The 24,502-nt window shown below is 42.2% G+C and overlaps 1 protein-coding gene across 9 annotated transcripts in view; it reads left to right on the top strand.

Annotated features, from left to right (window-relative positions):
- Positions 1-13,620, top strand: part of LOC112073628 (NACHT, LRR and PYD domains-containing protein 6) — a 26,798-nt gene extending 13,178 nt beyond the window's left edge. For 4 of the 9 annotated variants that reach the window (XM_070440231.1, XM_070440230.1, XM_070440235.1 and 1 more), the window contains 8 exons: positions 5,190-5,278; positions 5,543-5,618; positions 6,228-6,300; positions 6,477-6,753; positions 7,607-7,624; positions 12,239-12,265; positions 12,437-12,481; positions 12,599-13,438. In XM_070440231.1, coding sequence (XP_070296332.1) covers positions 5,617-5,618; positions 6,228-6,300; positions 6,477-6,753; positions 7,607-7,624; positions 12,239-12,265; positions 12,437-12,481; positions 12,599-12,876 — 720 coding nt within the window. In that variant the 5' untranslated portion in view covers positions 5,190-5,278; positions 5,543-5,616 and the 3' untranslated portion in view covers positions 12,877-13,438. The other 5 variants (XM_070440234.1, XM_070440232.1, XR_011476608.1 and 2 more) reach the window with 5 other exon arrangements.
- The last annotated feature ends 10,882 nt before the right edge of the window (positions 13,621-24,502 follow it).

The raw sequence follows: 24,502 nt of genomic DNA, 5'->3' as shown, positions 1-24,502 counted from the left end.
ATTAATGCAACCGCTGTGTTAGATTTTTAAAATTAACGTTACTAGACATACAGTGTGCGTTACAGCCAGACTAGTCCCGCAATTAATGGCGGACAAATCCTTTTACATTTTTCCACATAAATACGGAATAACATCATAAATAGCTCTTACTTTTGGACGAGCTTCCATCAGAATCTTGGGCAAGTTGTCCTTTGTCCAAATAATCGTTGCTCGGTTGTAAAACGTCCTCTTCAACTTTGAACTAGCAGCTAACAATAGCTATGTGGCGCAGACATGCCCAAATTGTTCAAAACGCAATACTAGGAAATTCCGTAAAACGCAATATACTCGCATAAACTGATATAACTCGGTTTAAAATAACTTCGTTATGATGTTTCTAACACCTATATCGAATTAAATTACAGACGGATATATCTAAGGCCGATAACTGAGCGTTTCAAAATGCCATCCTGAGGTCTTGCTTTGCGTCATGACGAACGTCGAAAAGAGAGCTCCCTCCGTTCCTTGGGGCTTTATAAGGTCTGAGATCTGCCTAGAAACTCCATTCCAATTCTCATTGGTTACTGACATCCAGGGGAAGGCGCGTGCAGTTCATGTCGACCCATAGGATACATACAGAGCTTTAAACTGATCTGAGAACAGAGCCTCGTTTTCAGACCTTCGCAGTTCCTGTCATGAATTTCGCTGCAGAATGAGTTCTGTTTCACCCACAGACATAATTCAAACGGTTTTAGAAACTGGAGATTGTTTTCTATCCAATAGTAATAATATACATATTGTACGAGCAAGAATTGAGTACGAGGCAGTTTATTTTTGGGAACGATAAATGTCGAAGTTGAAACAGCACCCCAGTAGAAAGAGGAGGAAGGGAAGCGCACTAAGGTACACTATAGTATATTTTGGTAGATAGAAGGTGCTCTTTGGTAAAAGGTGTAAATTGGTCATCAAAAAGAAAGGAGGACCAAGGCACTCTTCATATAATTAATTAAATGCCTTATTAGTATGGCATGTTCAATAGAAACAAAGTTGTTTAAAAACCGACGCGTTTCGGCTGCATGGCCTTCGTCAGGGAGTACAGGAAAAAGGAGAATACAATGTCCTCTTTTGAAAGGCTTTTCCAATTAGCCCTAATTAGAAGAGGGAGTGGTTACCAAATTGGACACACCTAGTAAGCAATAATATACACATGAAAAGGTGAAATACTGTAGCTATGTTATCATGAGCATACAACTCCAAGCTAGAAGCATCAGAACACCCAGAGAGGCAGTTCCAACCCTAACCATGACTGGGAGAAGTGTCCAGAACAAGAAAGCAATATATTCCACAGTACTCCAGACCACAGCAAAACATGAACAACAGTCCAAACATAGCTAGAGGCAATTGAGCAAAATGTCCACTAGATGACAGCAAATGGACCCATCACGACCCTACAGGAAGGGTGAGAAATCCATATCTTCATTTAAACCAGGGTACTTAGTGGCCTGTAGTTTGTAAATCCAAAAACTTTCCCTTTGGTTTAACTGTTTAAGACGGTCCCCTTCTTAATAGAGGCCGGAACATGATCAATACCCATAGCTTGTAGGGAGGCAGGGTTACCATGGTGTAAGGACTTGTAGTGCCTTGCCATGGGGTAGTCTTCATTGAAAACACACCCCATAGTGACAAGATTAATGCCACACGGTCAAGGTTAGGCTTGCACAGATCGGGAGGACCTCAGGAACGTTCCTGAGGTCGAAATGTGCTTCTCAGTCCAGCCTCTCTCAGCCTATTGCGGACAGTTTGAGCACTGATGAGGGATTGTGCATTCCTGGTGTAACTCGGGCAGTTGTGGTTGCCATCCTGTACCTGTCCCGCAGATTGTATGTTCGGATGTACAATCCTGTGCAGGTGTTGTTTACACATGGTCTGCCACTGCGAGGACGATCAGCTGTCCGTCCTGTCTCCCTGTAGCGCTGTCTTAGGCGTCTCATAGTACGGACATTGCAATGCATTGCCCTGGCCACATCTGCAGTCCTCATGCCTCCTTGCTGCATGCATAATGCACGTACACGCAGATATGCAGGGACCCTGGGGATCTTTCTTTTGGTGTTTTTTTTTTCAGAGTCAGTAGAAAGGCTTCTTTAGTGCCTAAGCTTTCAAAACTGTGACCTTAATTGCCTACCGTCTGTAAGCTGTTAGTGTCTTAACGACCATTCAACAGGTGCATGTTCATTAATTGTTTATGGTTCATTGAACAAGCATGAGAAACAGTGTTTAAACCCTTTAAAATGAAGATCTGTGTAGTATTTTGGATTTTTATGAATTATCTTTGAAAGAGGGTCCTGAAAAATGGACGTTTCCTTTTTTGCTGAGTTTAGTAGTAGCAGGAGTAGCAGTAGTAAAATAAGTAGTAGCAGGAGTAGTAGCAGTAGTAGTAGTAGCAGTAGTAGTAGTAGTAGTAGTAGTAGTAGTAGTAGTAGTAGCAGTAGTAAAATAAGTAGTAGTAGCAGCATTGGATCTTGCCTGCAGTGTAACCTAGCTCACTTTAAATACTACTGTATATACCCACTTTTTGATGAAACGGATGGTCTGTCAAGTGAAAAAATGTCTCGAGGAGCATGCCTAATCAAGGTATCTTTTCATCCACAGTTACACCTCCAGATGGCGCTAGAGCAGGTAAATATAATTTCCTGTCTTCTCACAAGAGATTTAATTGTGGTAGAGGACAGAGGTCCCTAATAGCAGATTTTTGCAGTAAACACAATAATGTAGCTTTTTAGAATCSTATTGATAAGAGCAAGAAAACAGTCACTAATTAGTTAGTTAATGCTGAGCGAGTGTTGCACCTTTGCCTTTTCAATTATGATTTAATTGTTCGGTTGCGCCTCGACTCCTGTGGTTAAGTGCCGTCCACTTCTTTTCAAATTCAATTACAATCTCAGMAAGATGGCATCATCACAAACATTTTGCTACGTTACAGCCCCCCAAACAAATGAAATACCTCGTTTGCTTTGAGACTCGTGTGTGTCAGGTGYGTCCTGTTTCCATTGATCATCCTTGAGATGTTTCTCCTACTTGATTGGAGGCCACCTGTGGTAAATTCAATTGATTGGACATAATTTGGAAAGGCACACAACTGTCTATGTAAGGTCAAACAGTTGACAGTGCATGTCAGAGCAAAAACCAAGCCATGAGGTCAAAGGAATTGTCTCGTAGAGCCCCGAGACAGGATTGTGTGGAGGCACAGATCTGGTGAAGGGTACCAAAACATTTCTGCAGCATTGAAGGTCCACAAGAACACAGTGGCCTCAATCAGTAAAGGGCACATGACAGCCTGCTTGGAGTTTGCCAAAAAGCACATAAAGGACTCTCAGACCATGATAAACAAGATTCAATGGTCTGATGAAATTAAGATTTAACTCTTTGGCCTGAATGCCAAGCGTCATGTCTGGAGGTAACCTGACACATTCCCTATGGTGAAGCATGGTGRTGGCAGCATCATGCTGTGGGGATATTTTTCAGCGGCAGGAACTGGGAGACTAGTCAGGATCGAGGGAAAGATGACCGGAGCAAAGTACAGAGAGATCCTTGTTGAAAACATGCTCCAGAGTGCTCAGGACCTCAGACTGGGGCGAAGGTTCACCTTCCAACCGGACAACGACCCTAAACACACAGCCAAGACAATGCAGGAGTGGCTTCCCTGAATGTCCTTGAACCCGGACTTAAACCTGATCTAACATCTCTAGAGAGACCTGAAAATAGCTGTGCAGCAACGCTCCCCATCCAACCTGACAGAGCTTGAGAGGATCTGCAGAGAAGAATGTGAGAAACTCCCCAAATACAGGTATGCCAAGCTTGTAGCGTCATACCCAAGAAGACTCAATGCTGTAATCGCTGCCAAATGTGCATCAACAAAGTACTGAGAAAAGTGTCTGAAAAATGTGATGTTTCATTTTTAAATTAATTTGCAAGAATGTAAAAAAACAACAGTTTTTTGCTTTTTCATTATGGGTGTCACGCCCTGACCTTAGAGCTTTTTTTTCCCTATTTTGGTTAGGTCAGGGTGTGACTAGGGTGGGTACCCTATTTTTTGGTATTTCTATGTTGGCCTGGTATAGTTCCCAATCACAGGCAGCTGTCTATCGTTGTCTCTGATTGGGGATCATATTTAGGCAGCCTTTTCCCACCTGTTGTTTGTGGGATCTTGTTTTTGTGTAGCTGCCTGTGAGCAGCCCAGAACGTCACGTTCGTTTTCTTCTGTATTGTTGTTGGTCAGTTTCATATTTATTTACATGTGGAACTCTAAGTACGCTGCGCCTTGGTCCATTCATTCAGACGACCCTGACAATGGGTATTGTGTGTAGATTATTGGAGTGGGGGGACAATTTAATCAATTTTAGAATAAGGCTGTAACGTAACAAAATGTGGAAATAGTCAAGGGGTCTGAAATTTTCCGAATGCGCTGTAATAATAACATGACTGCCTCATAATTACAATGACTGCCTCATAATAACATGACTGCCTCATAATAACATGACTGCCTCATAATAACATGACTGCCTCATAATAACATGATTTGAACTGTAAAAATTAATGACATTTTAATGTAATTAGAATGAACACAATTAGTCATTATACGGAGCTGTAACGGCTGTCTAATTCCTCCTCCTTGATGAGGAGGAGGAGGAAGGGTCGGACCAAAATGCAGCGTTGAATGTTAGACATAATGATTTAATAAATGAAAAAAACGAAACACGAAGAACACTTGAGAGATTACAAAACAACAAAACGAGTAGACAGACCTGAACTTGAGAACTTACATAGACACGAAGAACGCACGAACAGGAACAGAACTACAATACACGAACGACAAACGAAACAGTCCCGTGTGGTGCGACATACACAGACACGGAAAGACAATCACCCACAAACAAACAGTGAGAACAGCCTACCTTAATATGGTTCTCCATCAGAGGAAACGTCACAACACCTGCCTCTAATTGAGAACCATATCAGGCAACACATTTAACCCAACATAGAAACAAATAACATAGAATGCCCACCCCAACTCACGCCCTGACCAACTAAACACATACAAAAACAAGGAAAACAGGCAGGAACGTGACAGGAGCAAAGTACAGAGAGATCCTTGATGAAAACCTGCTGTTGTTCAAAAAGTAGACATGTCTTCCACTCCAAAATAATTCCAGCATCCAAACTGCATGAACCTGCTGCTCCCCTTATGGGCATTTCCATCCAGCCCCCTCAACAGACGTCCACTCTGCCCCCCACCTCAAAGGTAATTCAATCACTGTTACAGTTGTTAATATGAAATATTTATCATCTCTATTATTATTTATATTAAATTGTTTTGTTTCACTTTGTCCCCATTGGACATTTACTCTGTCTGACTGCTGCTCCCTCTATAAATATATAAAATATTATATATATGTTTTAGAAATCATGATGTAATTAAAACTGTTAGTACTATTATATTTCTTGGAACTTTGAGTTTCTGTTTTATTTAGTAAATGTTTTATTGTTCCATTGTGTGTGTGTGTAGAAGCTGGTAGCTGCTTCTGAGAGGGAACAGAAGCCAGCAGGGCGAGAGGACAAATCACCAGCACCTCTTCTGGAATGTGAGTGGAGATTGAGTATATTAGTCTGATATTAAAACTATGTAGTTTGTGGTGAGATTGATATCTGAGTTACTGGTCTGGTGCTGGAGAGATAATCAACTTTAAAAGTGGTGAATTGACCCTCTAACATCTCTTCTATACCTCTATTACATCATCCTCATGAACTGACTGAAATGAATGTGTAGAACAGTGAGAGTGACCACAGCATGTGGTGGTGTAGGGGAACAGAACAGTGTAGTGACCACAGCATGTGTGGTGGTGTAGGGGAACAGAACAGTGTAGTGACCACAGCATGTGGTGGTGGTGTGTAGGGGAACAGAACAGTGTAGTGACCACAGCATGTGTGGTGGTGGGTAGGGGAACAGAACAGTGTAGTGACAACAGCATGTGGTGGTGGTGTAGGGGAACAGAACAGTGTAGTGACCACAGCATGTGATGGTGGTGTAGGGGAACAGAACAGTGAAGCGACCACAGCATGTGGTGGTGTAGGAGAACAGTGAAGTGACAACAGCATGTGATGGTGGTGTAGGGGAACAGAACAGTGTAGTGACCACAGCATGTGATGGTGATGTAGGGGAACAGAACAGTGTGACTGTTTCTTGTGTCCAGGTTGACCCGGTCTGGAGAGAAGCGTCGCCGTCTGGAAAGGCAGAGGAAGGGGCCTAAGTCACTGGACATCAGGGTAAGACCAGTGGCATTTCAGAAGGGTCAAATGTCATTGTGAACTAAACATGTGTGTGTGTGTGAGGTATTGAGACCAGTAGAAAGATTGTGAATATGAATACATATTCATGGTCTTTGTTTTATAGTCGTCAGTATTTYTATTCCTTCCTTATCTTTTCTTCTTTATTATTTTAGAGATCCTTCATATTGGCTGTTCCAGACCTGTTGCTGACCACTCTGGAGGAGCTCATTGAAGAACAGCTGGAGACATTTCAGTCTCACCTGACAACATCCCAGCTGCCTGGCTTTCCTCCCATCCCAGAGAGCCAGCTGGAGAACGTTGACAGACAGGACACAGTGGATCAGATGGTGCAGAGATACGGCCCTGAGGAAGCTGTGGAGATCACAGTGGAGATCCTGAGGGAGATGAATCTGCATGATCTCGCTAAAAAGTTACAAAGAGATCACAGAGGTAAAACAACAAGCAATGAATCTGTTCTTTAAAAGTTCACTTCCTTTTTTATACATTGAGTGTGTGAATCACCATCTTTCCTTCACTCTACGAGAACCACAACTTGCTGACAAAGTTGAAAATACAATGTCACCATAGACAACTGTAGAAAATATATAGACTGTTAAAAAGTCATAATTGTGCATCTAAATAATTTCTGGACAAAACTATTATTCCAAAGTATGTTTTTTGACCAGAGATCTGTTAATTAATCCTCAGCCTGCTGACTTTGTGTACTTCTCTTGGTTTTAAATAGCCTTTACCTGGTCGTATTCTGGTTAGTTGAGATACACTGAGTGTACAAAACATTATGAACACYTGCTCTTTCCATGACATRGACTGTAAATCCAGGTGAAAGCTATGATCCCTTATTGACGTCACTTGTTAAATCCACTTCAATCAGCGTAGATGAAGGAGAGGAAACAGGTCAAATAAGGATTTTTATGCCTTGAGACAGTTCAAACATATGTGTGCCATTCAGAGGGTGAATGGGCAAGACAAATATTTAAGTGCCTTTGAACAAGGTATGGTAGTAGGTGCCAGGCATACTGGTTTGTGTCAAGAAYTGCAACGCTGCTGGGTTTTTCAAGCTCAACAGTTTCATGTGTGTTTCAAGAACGATCCACCACCCAAAGGACATCTAGTCAACTTGACACAATAGGGAAGCATTGGAGTCAACATGAGCCAGCATCCCTGTGGAACTTTTGACACCTTGTAGAGTCCATACCCTATGAATTGAGGCTGTTCTGAGGGCAAAGGGGGGGGGGGTGCAACTCAATATTAGTAAGGTGTTCTCTCTCTCTCTCTCTTACAGGAAAGAAAAGGAAAAAAAGTGAGTCACCACTGACCTCATTTTCTCTCAGTACTTTGTTGAAGCACAATTGGCAGCGATTACAGTCTCGAGTCTTCTTGGGTATGACTCTATGAGCGTGGCACAACTGTATTTGGGGAGTTTCTCCCATTCTTCTCTGCAGATCGCCTCAAGCTCTGCCAGGTTGGATGGGGAATGTCACTGCACAGCTATTTTCAGGTCTCTTCAGAGATGTTTGATTGTGTTCAAGTCTGGGCTCTAGCAGGGCCACTCAAGGACATTCAGAGACTTGTCCGGAAGCCACTCCTGCGTTGTCAAATAAAATCAAATTTTATTGGTCACATACACATGGTTAACAGATGTTATTACGAGTGTAGCGAAATGTTTGTGCTTCTAGTTCCGAATGCAGCAATATCTAACAAGTAATCTATCAATTCCGCAACAACTACCAAATAAACACAAATCTAAGTAAAGGAATGGAATAAGAATATATACATATTGTCACGTCTGCTCCCGCTCTTCCCCTCCCCCTGGCGCTTGAGGCCGCCAGAATGCCTTGCATCACTCACTCCTGCCATCCATCACGTACACCTGCCTTTCCTCGTCACGCGCATCAGCGTTATTGGACTCACCTGGACTCTCTTATCACCTGTTCATTTCCTCCCCTATATGTGTCAGTTCCCCAGCTCTGTTCCCCGCTTCTGCATTGATTGTTTTCTGTTTGCTAACGCTGTTTATGTCTCGTTCCATGTCCGTTAATTTATGAAATGTTACTCCCGTACCTGCTTCGTCTCTCCAGCGTCATCCTTGTGACAGAATGCAGAAGCCATCACACGAAGCATCGGGAGTACTGGCGTTCTGGTTGGTATAGTGGCATCGGCTCTGGGTCACCACCGATGGAACCGGGGGTGCCTAGCCTGCTCGTCGGCTTCCACGCCCTAGCAGGCTCGAGAGTTTCCTTGCCCCGGTTGGCTCGGAGGGCGCCCATCCCACGTCGGGTCTCAGCTGGATCGTCAGTTTTGTCTGCCCAGCCGTCCAGGAGTTTTTTGTTTGTTTGTTTTTTGTTTTGTCGGTGACGTCGGGGGTGGATTCTGCCGCCGATGGAACCGGGGGTGCCTAAGCCAGCCCGTCGAGCTTTCATGCCCTGGCTGGCTCGAGAGGTTTCATTGCCTCGGTTGGCTCGGTGGCTTCCATCCCACGTCACACTCCACCGATCATCGGGTTTCCTCAGCGGGATCGACAGGCGTCTTGACTCAGCCGGATCGTCAGGCTCCCATGCTCAGCCGGCTCGCCAGGCTCTCACGTCCTGCCGGTTCGTCGGGCTTCCACGCCTCAACCGGCTTGCCCAGCGCCCATGTCTCGGCCGGTTCGCCCAGGTGGGACGCCGGGTGGCGCCCCTAGAGGGGGGTACTGTCACGTCTGCTCCCGTCTTCCCCTCCCCTGGCGCTTGAGGGCGCCAGAATGCCTTGCATCACTCACTCCTGCCATCCATCACGTACACCTGCCTTTCCTCGTCACGCGCATCAGCGTTATTGGACTCACCTGGACTCTCTTATCACCTGTTCATTTCCCTCCCTATATATTTGTCAGTTCCCCAGCTCTGTCCCCGCTTCTGCATTGATTGTTTTTCTTTTGCTAACGCTGTTTATGTCTCGTCCATGTCCGTTTTTTTTAAATGTTACTCCCCGTACCTGCTTCGTCTCTCCAGCGTCATCCTTGTGACACATATAAATATATGGTGAGCAATGAGATGAGCAGAGCTGCATAGGCATAGGCATAGGCAAGATATAAAATACAGTATATACATATGGATGAGTATTGTGACGGCCCTGAATTTTTCTGAACCGTCAGTGCTTCTCCTTCCAATAGGGCGCTTCCCTTTTAATTCCCAATTAATAGCCAGCATCTGCCACGCAAAAGTGGGGTGTGATGGAGACGTGAATGAGGATGTGTTCAACCCTCAGTTCTGAAGCGTCTCTTCCGTTTGTTTTGTTGCAATTAAAAGTGTGCTTTTGTAGCCTAATAGCAAGTTTACCCAGGATCGAATCCACTCTTTGCTTCCGTTTAACTACACCTGTTCGTTGTTCTTCGTGGGCTTTCTCCGCTGGAGATCTGTTAGCGATTGCCCGACTGACTACAACCTTTTTGTATACGGTATTTCATTTGTTTTGGTGTGATGTATACCGTGTTTTATGTAGTTGTAAGTGAGGACGTATTAAGGTTGATACGCTTTATAGTTGTGTGGTAAAATAATTGTTATTTTGATTGTTGATTGGGATTGGGTTTACACTACACTTGTATGAACGGACAACATTGCGTGACTAAGGTCACTTGAGTTCCCTGAACTTCTTTTCCACTGGGCTGGGCTCTTTTTAGGCCCGAGGTACGGGACATTTCTGGAGGAACCAGAGCTCATTTGTTATATTGTTATGTGTGTGTGTGATTTATGTTGGTAATACAACCGACGCAAAATAATAGTTGTTTTGTAAGTTATTTCCAATGTTTTAAGGGTTTATGAAAAGTGAATGTCCATCCTGACTTTTACATGAGTCCTTTTGTATTAATAGTCACTGGGTACAACTTCTCCTATGCACTTCCTTTTAAACTCACTCACAGAATCAGCATATGAATCGATATTATTCTCTGAGGCTACCCAGAACATGTCCCAGCCCGCGTGATCAAAACAATCTTGAAGTGTGGATTCTGATTGGTCAGACCAGCGATGAATAGTCCTTGTCACGGGTACATCCTGTTTTGAGTTTCTGCCTATAGGAAGGGAGGAGCAAAAAGGAGCCGTAGTCAGATTGCCGAAAGGAGGGCCTTGTATGCATTGCGGAAGTTGGAGTAGCAGTGATCCAGAGTATTGCCAGCGCGAGTGCTACAATCAATATGCTGATAGAATTTAGGTAGCCTTGTTCTCAAATTTGCTCTGTTAAAATCACCAGCTACAATAAATGCAGCCTCAGGATATTGTTTCCAGTTTGAATTGAGTCCAGTGAAGTTCCTTGAGGGCCGTCGTGGTATCTGTTTGAGGGGGGATATACACGGCTGTGACAATAACCAACGAGAATTCTCTTGGGATATAATAAGGTCGGCATTTGATTGTGAGGAATTCTAGGTCAGGTGAACAAAAGGACTTGAGTCCCTGTATGTTGTTAAAATATACATCATGAGTCGTTATTCATGATACTTACACGCCCGCCCTTCTTCTTCCCAGAGAGATGTTTATTTCTGTCGGTGCGACGCATAAAGAATCCCGGTGGCTGAACCGACTCCGACAGCATATCCCGAGAGAGCCATGTTTCTGTGAAACAGAGTATGTTACAATCCCTGATGTCTCTCTGGAAAGCAACCCCTGCCCTAATTTCAGCTACCTTGTTATCTAGAGACTGGACATTAGCGAGTAATATACTCGGAAGCAGTGGGTGGTGTGCGCGCCTCAAGTCTTCCCAGAAGGTCTTTCTCTTCTGCGGCGACGTTGTTTTGGGTCAGCTTCTGGAATCAGTTCAATTGCCTTTGGTGGTTCGGACAAAGGATCCGCTTCGGGAAAGTTGTACTCCTGGTCATAATGTTGGTAAGTTGACGTCACCTTGATATCCAATAGTTCTTACCGGCTGTATGTAATAGCACTTAAGATTTTCTGGGCTAACAATATAAGAAATAATACATAAAAACACAAAATGATGCATATGATAACATCTATGCTGGCTGGGTAGCATACAGGCTTTTAGCAAATGTTTAGCAAATGTTCGAAAAAGGCCCCTTCACAAAAGATATTGTGTCAAATCCAGTGCTCTTCAAATCCGCTTCCATGCATTTGTGAGGGTATTTANTTTAGCAAATGTTCGAAAAAGGCCCCTTCACAAAAGATATTGTGTCAAATCCAGTGCTCTTCAAATCCGCTTCCATGCATTTGTGAGGGTATTTACATGTCCTGTTTGAAATGTATAAAACCTGTCCATGCAGCATGCATAGGTCTTTATGAAACGCTACCTCTTTATGCTGAGTATAGGAGCTCCTTGAGAGATCCTTGATGAAAACTTGATCCAGAGTGCTCAGGACCTCAGACTGGGGAAAAGGTTCACCTTCCAACAACAACGACCCCAAGCACACAGCCAAGACAATGCAGGAGTAGCTTCAGGACAAGTCTCTGAATGTCCTCGAGTGGCCCAGTCAGAGCCCGGATTTGAACCCGATCGAACCCGGATTTGAACCCGATCGAACGTCTCTAAAAATAACTGTTCAGCAACGCTCCCCATCCAAGAATGTGAGAAATTCCCCAAATACAGGTGTGCCAAGCTTGTAGCGTCATAACCAAGAAGACTGGAGGCTGTAATTGCTGCTAAAGGTACTTCAAGAAAGTACTGAGTAAAGGGTCTGAATACTTGTGTAAATGTGATATTTCAGTTTAATTGTTTTTATAAATTTGCAAAAATGTCTAAACCTTGATGAGGGATTTTTTATTTAAATACGTTTTTGAATAAGGCTGTAACGTAACAAAATGTAGAAAAAGGAAGGGGGTCTGAATACTTTCTGAATGCATTGTATATACCACTTTCTAATGATATTCATGKTCTGTCAAATTAAATATTTTCTTGATCAGCATGTGTAATCAAGGTATTTTTTTATCCACAGTTACAAAACCAGCTGGCGATACAGCAGGTAAACATAATTTCCTGTCTTCCCCCAACAGATTTAATTGTGGTAGAGTAGAGAGTTAGCTAATATCAGAAATGAGTGCTGCACCTTTACAATTCTGAGTTAATTGTTCGGGTGCACCTCGACTCCTGTGGTTAACAGCTGTCCACTTCTTCTTTCCTTATTCAATTACAGTTATTAAAGGTAGACTCAGCAAGAWGACATCAAGAAACACAACAGGTAAACTTGTTTACCTACATCAACATACAAGGAGAATTCTGATCCTTCAGGACTGTTTATTTTAGTTATTACTATGTCATGTTAAAGTTCTCATTGTTTTGATTTTTCTGTATCCAGGGACAAAACCAAATGTTTCTTATCTGCTGCTGGGCGCTCTGGCAGAGCTGGTTTCAGAACAGCTGGAGAGCTTTCAGTGGCACCTGATTCACGGTGAGGGCTTTACTTCAATCCCACGGGGCCAGCTGGAGAACGCTAACAGACTGGTCACAGTGGATAGGATGGTGCAGCAATACCACGAGGACGGTGCTGTGAAGATCACACTGGAGATCCTGAGGAAGATGCGCCAGAACAAAATGGCTGATGAGTTAGAGAAGAAGTTCCCAAACAATGTCTGAATTGTATACAGTATGTCTACAACTGTATACAGTACTGTTTGTCTACAACTGTATACAGTACTGTATGTCTACAACTCTGTACTGTTTGTCTACAACTGTATACAGTACTGTTTGTCTACAACTCTGTACTGTTTGTCTACAACTGTATATGCATTTGCACATCAAGTCTTCTCTGGAGTTGGGCTCAGGGATGGAACAACTGTTGAACGTCTGTGGTTGTTTTTGGGGGAAGGGTGGATAGTGTGTATGACTGGGTGTGGGGGAAGGGTGGATAGTGTGTATGACTGTGGGTGTGAGTATCCTACATATGTTGCTATGGGGTAATGGTGTTAGGGACAATATAGGATGAATCACAATGATGTTTTGCCAAAATAATAATTGCTTGCTTAAAAATGTGATTTTTGTAATGCCAGTCCTGGTTATAGGTAACAATCCTTTGTATGAACTGCCTAGATTATTGCTCATAACTATTTGTTAATTGTAGACATAATGCATTTGCAAATCATGTCTTCTCTTGAGTTGGGCTCTGGGATGGAGCAACTGTTAATGAATATCTTTGTGAGAGAAGGGTGGTATGTATCCCACATCTGTTGCTATGTGTCAGGACGATATAGGAGGATCACAAAAATTGTTTCCAAAATAATAATTGCTTACCAAAAATAAAAAATGTGTAATGCCTGTCCCGGTTATATGAACTACCTACATTACACATGATATTTGTAAATTGTGGAAATAAATTAAGATGAAAGATTTTATATATACAATCTATCGAGGTGAGTGTTGGCAAATGCTTTTAGCAGTTAATCTGTTTTTTTCTGTGGGTGCACTCGTGTGCTCTTTATAAAGGATTGTCTCCAATCTCTCAAAGGCCCTAAAATCCAGGGGACAGAGGTGTCTCAGTCACTGGGACCACAATCCAACTACGATGGGGGGAGTTTTAGCAGGTGTGGTAAAGTGGACAACAATTGTAGGTTTACTCAGTAGCAGTGCAAATACCATGGTACAGCTACAGTTGAAGTCGGAGGTTTACATACAATTAGGTTGGAGTCATAAGACTTGTTTTTAACCATTCCACAAATTCTTGTTAACAAACTATAGTTTTGGCAAGTCGGTTAGGACATCTACTTGTGCATGACACAAGTATTTTTTCAACAATTGTTTAGACATTTTTAACTTATAATCACTGTACACAATTCCAGTGGGTCAGAAGTTTGCATACACTAAGTTGACTGTGCCTTTAAACAGCTTGGACAATTCCAGAAAATGATGTCATGGCTTTAGAAGCTTCTGATAGGCTGATTGACATCATTTGAGTAAATTGGAGGTGTACCTGTGTGATGTATTTCAAGGCCTACCTTACACTCAGTGCCTTTTGCTTGACATCATGGGAAATCAAAGAAATCTGCCGAGTTCATCTGTACAAACAATAGTACGCAGTTAACACCATGGGACCACGCAGCCGTCATACCATCAAGAGCGCGTTGTCTCTGAGGTGAGTGTATTGTGTGTGAAGGTGCAATCAATCCCAGAACAACAGCAAAGGATCTTGTGAAGATGCTGGAGGAAACAGGTACAAAAGATCTATATCCACACTAAAACGAGTCCTATATCGACATAACCTGAAAGCCGGCTCAGCAAGGAGAAGCCACTGCTCCAAAACCGCCATAAAAAGCCAGACTATGGTTTGCAACTGCACATTGGGACAAAGATCGTACTTTTTGGAGATGTTCTCTTGTCTGATAAAACAAAAATAGAACTGTGTTGGTCATAATGACCATCGTTCTGTTTGGGAAAAAGGGGGATGCTTGCAAGCCGGAAGCACCATCCCAACCGTGAAGCTAGGTGGGGCAGCATCATGTGGTGGGGTGCTTTGCTGCAGGAGGACTGGTGCACTTCACAAAATAGATGCATCATGAAGAGGAAAATTATGTGGATATATTGAAGCAACATCTCAAGACATCAGTCAGGAAGTTAAAGCTTGGTCGGAAATGGGTCTTCCAAATGGACAATGACCCCAGCTTACTTCCAAAGTTGTGGCAAAATGGCTAAAACAATCAAATAAAAAATGGAAACCATCCAATAAAAATGGCTAAAACCATCCAATATCACAACACGATGAGAGTTAATGTTACCAATCTCTTAGAGTTGAAAGATTCTGCTAGTGACTGATGGCAGTTGAAGTACCATGATTCGCTATGTGTGATGGCAGTTGAAGATCCTAGATTCTGCTATGTGACTGATGGCAGTTGAAGATACCATAGATCTGCTATGTGACTGATTAGTTGAAGACCACAGATTTGCTATGTGACTGATGGCAGTTGAAGATACCATAGATTCTGCTATGTGACTGATGAGTTTAATACCTAGATTCTGCTAGTGACATGGCAGTTGAAGATACCATAGATTTGCTATGTGCTGACTGTGGCGTTTGAAAGTTCCATAAGATTCTGCTAATGTGACTGATGGTAGTTGAAGATACCATAGATTCTTGCTATGTGACTGAGAGGCAGTTGAAGATACCATAGATTCTGCATGTGACTGATGGCTTGAAGATACCCTAGATTCTGCTATGTGACTGATGGCAGTGAAGATACCATAGAATTCTGCTAGGTGACTGATTGGTGTTGAAGATACCATAGATTCTGCTATTGTGACTGATGGCAGTTGAAGATTACCATAGATTCTTGCTATGTGCTGATGGTAGTTGAGTACCATAGATTTGCTATGTGATGTGGCAGTTGAAGATACCATAGATTGTGTGTGTTAGTGGAGTGTGGAGTTGAAGATACCATAGATTCTTTGTTGTGACATAGCTATGATTAGTTGAAGTATACATAGATTCTGCTATGTGCATGTGCACGTACCATAGATTTGTGCTATGGTCTGATGGCAGTTGAGTACCATAGATTTGCTATTGGACTGATGCGTTGAGATACCATAGATGTCTGCTATTGTTGACTGTCGTGGCAGTTTGAAGATATCCAGTATTCTGCTTGTGAACTGATGGCAGTTGAGATACACATAGATTCTGCTATGGTGACTGGGGATGGGGCAGTTGAAGATATCCATAGATTCTGCTATGTACTGGTGATGGCAGTTAAGATACCATAGATTTCTGCTATGTGACTGATGGCAGTTGAAGATACCATAGATTTGCTATGTGACTGATGGCAGTTGAAATACACATAGATTCTGCTATGTGACTGATGCAGTTGAAGATACCATAGATTTTGCTGTGAGCTGATGCAGTTGAAGATACGCATAGATTCTGCTATGCTGGACTGATGTGTTGGAGATCCATAGATTATGTATGAGGACGTGTGGCCAGTTGAAGATCCATGATTTGCTATGTGACTGTGGCCATGGAAGTATTTCGCTACCTGTTGTGTGTTGCAGTTGGTGTAATTATTTAAAGTAAAAAATACTTAAGTACTATCTTAAGTAGTTTTTTAGGGTACTCCTGTCTTACTATTTTTATTTTGACCCTTTTACTTTTCTTTTTGTTTCTGAAAGAAATATTATTACTGTGAATTGGAACAATGGTCCATTCACCTTATCAAGCGAACACGAGTCAACCCCTACTTGCCTCTGATCTGGCGGACTCGCTAAACACACCATGCTCTTTAGACTTTTACTCAGGTGGTATTTATGGGGGCATTTCTGAATGTCATTTTCTATCAAGGTTCTTTACTTTTACTCAGGTGGTATTTTACTCGGGGACTTTACTAGTCATTTTCTATCAATGGATCTTTACTTTACTCAAGTAGCAAACAAGTGGTACTTTTTAACCTACTGTGTGTGTGTGCAGCAGATGTAGGAGAATGTTGACCTCTGTTAACCGTCACGGTTGACCCCAAACAACCCTGTAAGATTAGAAACCAGATCAGGAGAGGGAACACACACCTTGCCTCTCTTCTGAGTATCTTCTCCTGATTGACATGCTGTACTATGGTGTATTGAGTAGGTTGAATTCTCCCAGTGCTGATAATAAACAAGTGACTAACATTTCTCAGAATTGAAAACTCCACCATGACATATTTCCTCTATATATTTCCAGACCTGAGTGAAATGTAATGTAGAACTAGTGCATGATGCCACCACTGTGGTGTGGTAGGGGAACAGCAGTGTAGTGCACAGATGTGGTGGTGGTGTAGGGGACAACAGTTGAAGTGACACCAGCATGTGGTGGTGTGTAGCGGGACAACAGAACAGTGTAGTGACCACAGCATGTTGGTGGTGGTGTAGGGAAAGAACAGTGTGTGCACACAGATGTGGTGTGGGTAGGGGAACGACAGTGTAGTGACCACGAGGTGGTGGTGTGTAGGGGAACAGACAGTGTAGTGACCACAGCATGTGGTGGTGGTGTGGGAACAGAAGTGTAGTGACCAGCATGTGGTGTGTGTAGGGGAAGAAGTTGTGTGACCACAGCATGTGGTGGTGGTGTGGGGAACAGAACAGTGGTGTGACACAGCATGGTGGTGGTGTGTGTAGGGGAACAGAACAGTGTAGTGACCAACAGATGTGGTGGTGGTGGTAGGGAACAGAAACAGTGTGTGACCACAGCATGTGGGTGGTGGTGTATGGGACAGAACAGTGTAGTGACAAGCTGTGTGGTGTTAGGGAACAGAACAGTGTAGTGACACAGCTGTGGTGGTGGTGTAGGGGACAGAACAGTGTGTAGTGACCACAGCATGGGTGGTTGTGTAGGGGAACGAACAGTGTAGTGACCACAGCATTGTGTGTGGTGGTAGGGGAACAGACAGTTGGTGACACAGCATGTGGTGTGCTAGAGGAACAGAACAGTGTAGACCACAGCATGTTGGTGTGGTGTAGGGGAACAGAGTGTAGGACCACACATGTGGTGTGGTGTAGGGAACACGACATGATAGTGCCACAGCATGTGGTGGCTGTGGGAAGAACGTGTAGTGACCACAGCATTGGTTGTAGGAACAGAACAGTTAGTGACACAGCATGTGGTGGTGTAGGGGAACAGAACAGTGTAGTGACCACAGATGTGGTGTGTGTGAGGGCAAGAGCAGTGTAGTGACCACAGCATGTGGTGGTGTGTAGGGAACAGAACAGGATAGTGACCAACGCATCGTGGTGGGTGGTGTAGGGACAGGACAGTGTAGTGACCACGCATGTTGGTGGTTGTGTAGGGAACAGACAGTGTGTGACCACGCATTGGTGGTGGTGTAGGGGAACAGAAACAGTGTAGTGACCACAGCGTGTGGTGGGTGGTGTAAGGCGAATAGGACGATTGTAAGTGAGGACACAGCAGTGGTGGTGGTGTTAGGGGAACAGAACAGTGTAGTGACCAGCAGCATGTGTGGGTGTGTAGGGACAGAACAGTAGTGCACAGAGGATGTGTGGTGTGTGCTGGAACAGAACAGTGTAGTGACCACAGCATGTGGTTGGTGGTAGGGGAACAGAACAGTGGTAGTGCCCACAGCATGTGGTAGGGTGTAGTCGGAAACAGACACTGGTGTAGCCAGTCACCAGCACTTTGTGTGTGTGGTCCTAGGGACAGAAACGTGTAGGACCACAGCATGTGGAGGGTGTGGTTAGGACAGAACAGATTGAGTGACACAGCATTGTGGAAATGGTGGTGTGGTGGGATACGAAGCAGTCTGTATTGAACCACAGGCATGTGGTGGTGGGTAGTTTGTAGGGGACAGCAGAAACAGATGTAAGTTGCACAGCACTTTCAAGGTGGTGTGAGTGGGACACAGGAGTGCCAGACATGGTGTGTGTAGGAACAGTGACATGTCCATGACCATGCCTGTGGTGGGTGTGTAGGGGAACAGACTAGTGTAGTGACCCAGCAATGTGGGTGGTGGTTAGAGGGACAGACGAGTGTGGTGACCACAGATGGTTGGTTGGGTTGGTGTATGGAATCAGACTAGATGCTTACATTGTTTCCTGATGTGTCACAATGGTTGAACACGTCTGAAAAGCGTAGTGATCTGGGGAACTGCCATTCTCTAGTCTGGCACAGGTTTTCCATGAGTGTGCTTAGTGGAACACAATGTGTATGTCTGAGAGTTCAATGTCATTGTGATCAAAAGCACTCTCTAAGATCACAGCCCATTGTGGTGTTGTGGTGTGTGTGTTGTGTGTGTGTGTGTGTGTGTGTGTGGTGTGTGTTGTGTGTGTGTGTGTGTGTGTGGGTGTTGTGTGTGTGTGAGATTGAGAGGCGTTGAAAAGTCTAAGCACGTTCTTAACATATGGACATGTTCATATCTCCATGTTGGATGTTTTTATTATTCAGTGGATCACAGGAGAGAGGTGAAAAGGTGGCTCTTGTAGCAGAAGAAACCCTTTACATGCGCTATTTGTTCAATATTATGTACACTCAGTGTCTACATTATTTACCATTTCTATTGGCCCAACATAATCTGAAACACACCAATGAGCTGTCATTTCTTAAACGGTTCACCCCTATGGATGAAATACCCTCAAAGTAAAGCTGACAGTCTGCACTTTAACCTCATAGCCATTGTATCATTTCAAATCCCAAGTGCTCGAGTACGAGCCACTACCTCCCACACTGTCAGATTCGTGGATACAGGAAGTGACAATATTCATGTCATAATCAGAATTGAATGTCACGTACACAGTAGTAGAGGATAAGGGTGGTGCAGCGTAATGCTTACATTACTAGCTCCTAACATGCAGTAAATGTCAAACAGGTACACAATCAATAAAATGAAACATGCAGTAAAATGTCAACAGGTACACAATCAATAAAAATGAAACAATGCAGTAAATGTCAACAGGTAACAATCAATAAAATTAAACAATGCAGTAAATGTCAACAGGTAACAATCATTACATGAAACAATTGCAAATATGTCAAACAGCTGTTACACAATCAGATAAAATTAAACATGCGAGTTTAAAATGTCAACACTACACATCAAGTAAAATTAACAATGCAGTTAAATGTCAAAAGACGTACACAAATCAATTAAAAATTAAACAAATGCAGATAAATATACAACAGTACACATTACAATAAACATTATAACAATGCAGAAAATTGTCAAGAGATACACATCAATAAAAAAATTCAAACATTGCCAGATAAAAAGGTCAAAAGGTACACAAATAAATAAATTAAAACATAGCAGTACATGTCAAAACAGGTACACAATCAATTAAAAATTACAATCAGAGTAATTGTCAAACAGGTAACAATCACTACAATGTACCATGCAGTAAATGTCACAGGTACACAATCAATAAAATTTAAACATGCAGTAAAATGTCAACAGGTACCAACAATACGAATTAACAACTGCGAGTAAATGGTCAACAGTAACAATCAATACAATTAAACAATGCAGGAAAATGCTCGAACAGGTACACATCAATAAAATTTACAATGCAGTAAAATGTCAAGGGTACACATCAATAAATTAAACATGCAGTTAAAATGTTCAAACAGTACAGCATCAATAAAGTAAACAATGCAGTAAAATGTCAAACAGGTACACAGGCAATAAAATTAAACAAATGCGTAAAATGTTAAACAGGTACACAATCGAAATGAAAAATTAACCAATGCAGTAAATGCAACAGGTACCACAACAATAAAACCATTTAAAAAAGAGAGAACACAACATGTTAAATGGCAGAACAATCCAATTACACGCCATATCACGTGTAACATATCAATGGTCTTCTGAGTTTACACTGGGCTGCTGTACACAGCTATACTAGAAATTATATGTACAATTAGTATACCTTTTTGAATAGCTATGTCGAAATAAGTATAGAATATACAGTACAAAACCCCATGGAAATGGATAGAATTGCAGAAATCTAAGATATATTAAAGCCATAAGGCAGAGGGATTGGTGTATGGCCAATATACACGGCTAGAGGGCTGTTCTTACGCACTGGTTAACCAACGTCATTAGAGCAGTGAAAAGTATTAGAACTGTGTGGTTCGAGACCTGAATGCTGATTGGCTGAAAGCTGTGGTATATATCAGACCGCATACAACGGGTATGACAAAAAAAATTTGCTGCTCTAATTACGTTGACAACCAGTTTATAATAGCAATAAGGCACCTCTGGGGTTTGTGGTATATGGCAATGAAATAGTACCATGGCTAAGGGTTGTATCCAGACTGTAAATACAAGCTGAGAATCTATACTATAACCTTTTAACTTTAGTAATTGTTTGAGTTCAAATCCAAACTTTTGGAGTATAGAGCTGAAATAAGACAAGAGGCTTCACTGTCCCAATAATTACAGAGGGAAGTGTATGTATGTGAATGGTGTGTGTAGACAGTATGGACAGTATTTGAATAAAACGTGTGTACAGAGGAAGTTATATAGGATGAGCCATGAATAGAATACAGTATCTACATATTAAGTGGTTAAAAAAAGGATGTAAACATTATTAAAGTGACCAGTATATACTGTACACAGGGCAGCGGTACGGGTGGTAGCCGGCTAGTGACAGTGGTCGTGTCTCAATACCCATACTAGCATACTAAATAGTATGTGATTTTTTTTTGTGTTTATAGCATTTAAAATGTAGAAAATAGTGTTTAAAATGTAGAAAATAGTGTTTATAGAATTTGAAATGTAGAAAATAGTGTTTATAGCATTTGAAATTTAGAAAATAGTACTCTGATTGCATCATCTAATGCGGGATTGTGTTGACTCCCGCCATTCATTCAATTTATCTGATTATCAGCTGTTGTCAAACACGTGAGTCGGAAAATAATTCTACTAGATCAAAAGGTGAAATAGGTATGCAGGTTAAGAATGTAGTATGGTACTATGGGTATTAGGACACGGCCAGAGTCTGAGGTTCAGGGCAGGTTACTGGGAGGAGGTCAGCTAGTAGTGACTGTTTAACAGTCTGATGGCCTTGAGAATCTGTTTCTCAGTCTCTCGGTCCCAGCTTTGACGCACATGTACTGTCTCCGCCTTCTAGATGGTAGCGGGGTGAACAAGCCGTGGCTCGAGTGGCTGAGGTCCTTCATGATCTTCTTGAAGCTTTTCTTCATTGTCAATGTGCTCTTGATAGGCCAGAGTCATAGAGAATACCCTAAATTGTCTTTCTCACCAGAGGGTGGATATGACTTCCTGTCTGTAGCCCATGTGACGGATGACGACAAAGTGGAATTTCTCCATCCCCATAAGAGAACAGAGACACACGTCATAATGCACACCTCAGGATTCTCTGATTATGGCCTCACCAAGGACAACGGCAAACCCATCGATGGACTTGTGTTGTTATTCTTCATACCACCACATGAACCTGGATGGGACTCCACACTGTATGACTTGTTGCTGCCCAGGAACGTTTTGAGGGACCAGGTACACATGCAGATTAGATTAGACTTCAATAGTAAACATGTTAACGTCATGTTAACTTCTTTATTAATGTTTACCAAATGGTAATTATGCTTGTCTACAGTGATTGATTCCTATTAAAGACTCAACTCGGACTGCCAAACATCTGCTTTGTAGCTCGATTTACATTTAAAGGCAATGTTCCTGCGTAAGTGGAGATTGTATTCACATTAAACGCTGCATATGTCGGGTAAATCAGAAATGACCTTTAAAATGTCAAACACGCTATAATGCACATCTTCCGTGGTCCGGATTGAATCTAGCCCGAAGTCATAATGAATAACGTACTTTAGGTGGAGAAGGAGTGGAAGGATCAGGGGGGCAGTGTTGAAGGTAACACCTGACTGTGAGCTAACCCCAAATCAGACCTACAGCCTCTCTGGACACACAGTGCGCCTAATACAGCCCAAGGAAAAACACTGAAACACTGTCATATAGGATGCGGTACTGTCTTGCTTGTAATTCATGTGTTTTAACCTTTAACCCACTGGGCACAGACGTCAGTTCAACGTTCAGTTTGGATTTACATTTTGGTTGTCAACTAACGTGAATTCAACGTGAAATCAACAAAAAATGTCACCATCGTCAGGATTTTATTTTAAAAGTTGGGTGTAAAAAATATGAAATGCCCATATGTTGATGACTTTTTGCTAATCCAATCAGCTTTCCATGTTTTTTTTCTTCATGATTTGGTTTGGGTCTAATTGTGTTGCTGTCCTGTGGCTCTTTGGGGTCTGCAGGTACACAATCAATAAAAATTAAACAATGCAGTAAAATGTCAAACAGGTACACAACCAATAAAAACCATTTAAAAAAGAGAAGGAACAACAACAAAATGTATAAATGTCAGAACAAATCCAATTAACACCCCAAATATCACTGTAACAATAATCCAAATGTCTTTAAGTATCTACACTGGATGAATGTACACAAGATATACTAGAAATTATATGTACAATAGTATACATTTTTGAATGAGCTATGTCGAGAATACAGTATATAAATATACAGTACAAAACCCCATGGCAAAATGGATAGAATTGCAGGAAATATAAGATATAATTAAGCAATAAGGCCAGAGGGGGTGTGGTGTATGGCCAATATACCACGGCTAAGGGCTGTTCTTACGCACTGGTTACCAACGTAATTAGAGCAGTGAAAAGTATTAGAACTGTGTGGTTCGAGACCTGAATGCTGATTGGCTGAAAGCTGTGGTATATATCAGACCGCATACAACGGGTATGACAAAATAATTTTGCTGCTCTAATTACGTTGGCAACCAGTTTATAATAGCAATAAGGCACCTCTGGGGTTTGTGGTATATGGCAATGAAATAGTACCATGGCTAAGGGCTGTATCCAGACTGTAAATACAAGCTGAGAATCTATACTATAACCTTTTAACTTTAGTAATTGTTTGAGTTAAAATCCAAACTTTTGGAGTATAGAGCTGAAATAAGACAAGAGGCTTCACTGTCCCAATAATTACAGAGGGAACTGTATGTATGTGAATGGTGTGTGTAGACAGTATGGACAGTATTTGAATAAACAAATGTGTGTACAGAGGAAGTTATATAGGATGAGCCATGAATAGAATACAGTATCTACATATTAAGTGGTTAAAAAAAGGATGTAAACATTATTAAAGTGACCAGTATATACTGTACATAGGGCAGGGGTACGGGTGGTAGCCGGCTAGTGACAGTGGCCGTGTCTCAATACCCATACTAGCATACTAAATAGTACGTGATTTTTTGTTGTTGTGTTTATAGCATTTAAAATGTAGAACAGTGTTTAAAATGTAGAAAAGTGTGATTAAAATGTAGAAAATAGTGTTTATAGCATTTGAAATGTACAAAATAGTGTTTATATGATTTGAAATGTAGAAAATAGTACTCTGATTGCGTCATCTAATGCGGGATTGTGTTGACTCCCGCCATTCATTCAATTTATCTGATTATCAGCTGTTGTCAAACACGTGAGTCGGAAAAGAATTGTACTAGATCAAAAGGTGAAATAGGTATGCAGGTTAAGAATGTAGTACGGTACTATGGGTATTAGGACACGGCCAGAGTCTGAGGTTCAGGGCAGGCTACTGGGAGGAGGTCAGCTAGTAGTGACTGTTTAACAGTCTGATGGCCTTGAGAATCTGTTTCTCAGTCTCTCGGTCCCAGCTTTGACGCACATGTACTGTCTCCGCCTTCTAGATGGTAGCGGGGTGAACARGCCGTGGCTCGAGTGGCTGAGGTC

Source organism: Salvelinus sp. IW2-2015, unplaced genomic scaffold (assembly GCF_002910315.2).
Source record: "Salvelinus sp. IW2-2015 unplaced genomic scaffold, ASM291031v2 Un_scaffold2323, whole genome shotgun sequence".
Taxonomy (NCBI): Eukaryota; Metazoa; Chordata; class Actinopteri; order Salmoniformes; family Salmonidae; genus Salvelinus; species Salvelinus sp. IW2-2015.
The sequence above is the reverse complement of the archived record's forward strand: the minus strand, read 5'-3'. Positions and strand labels throughout refer to the sequence as shown.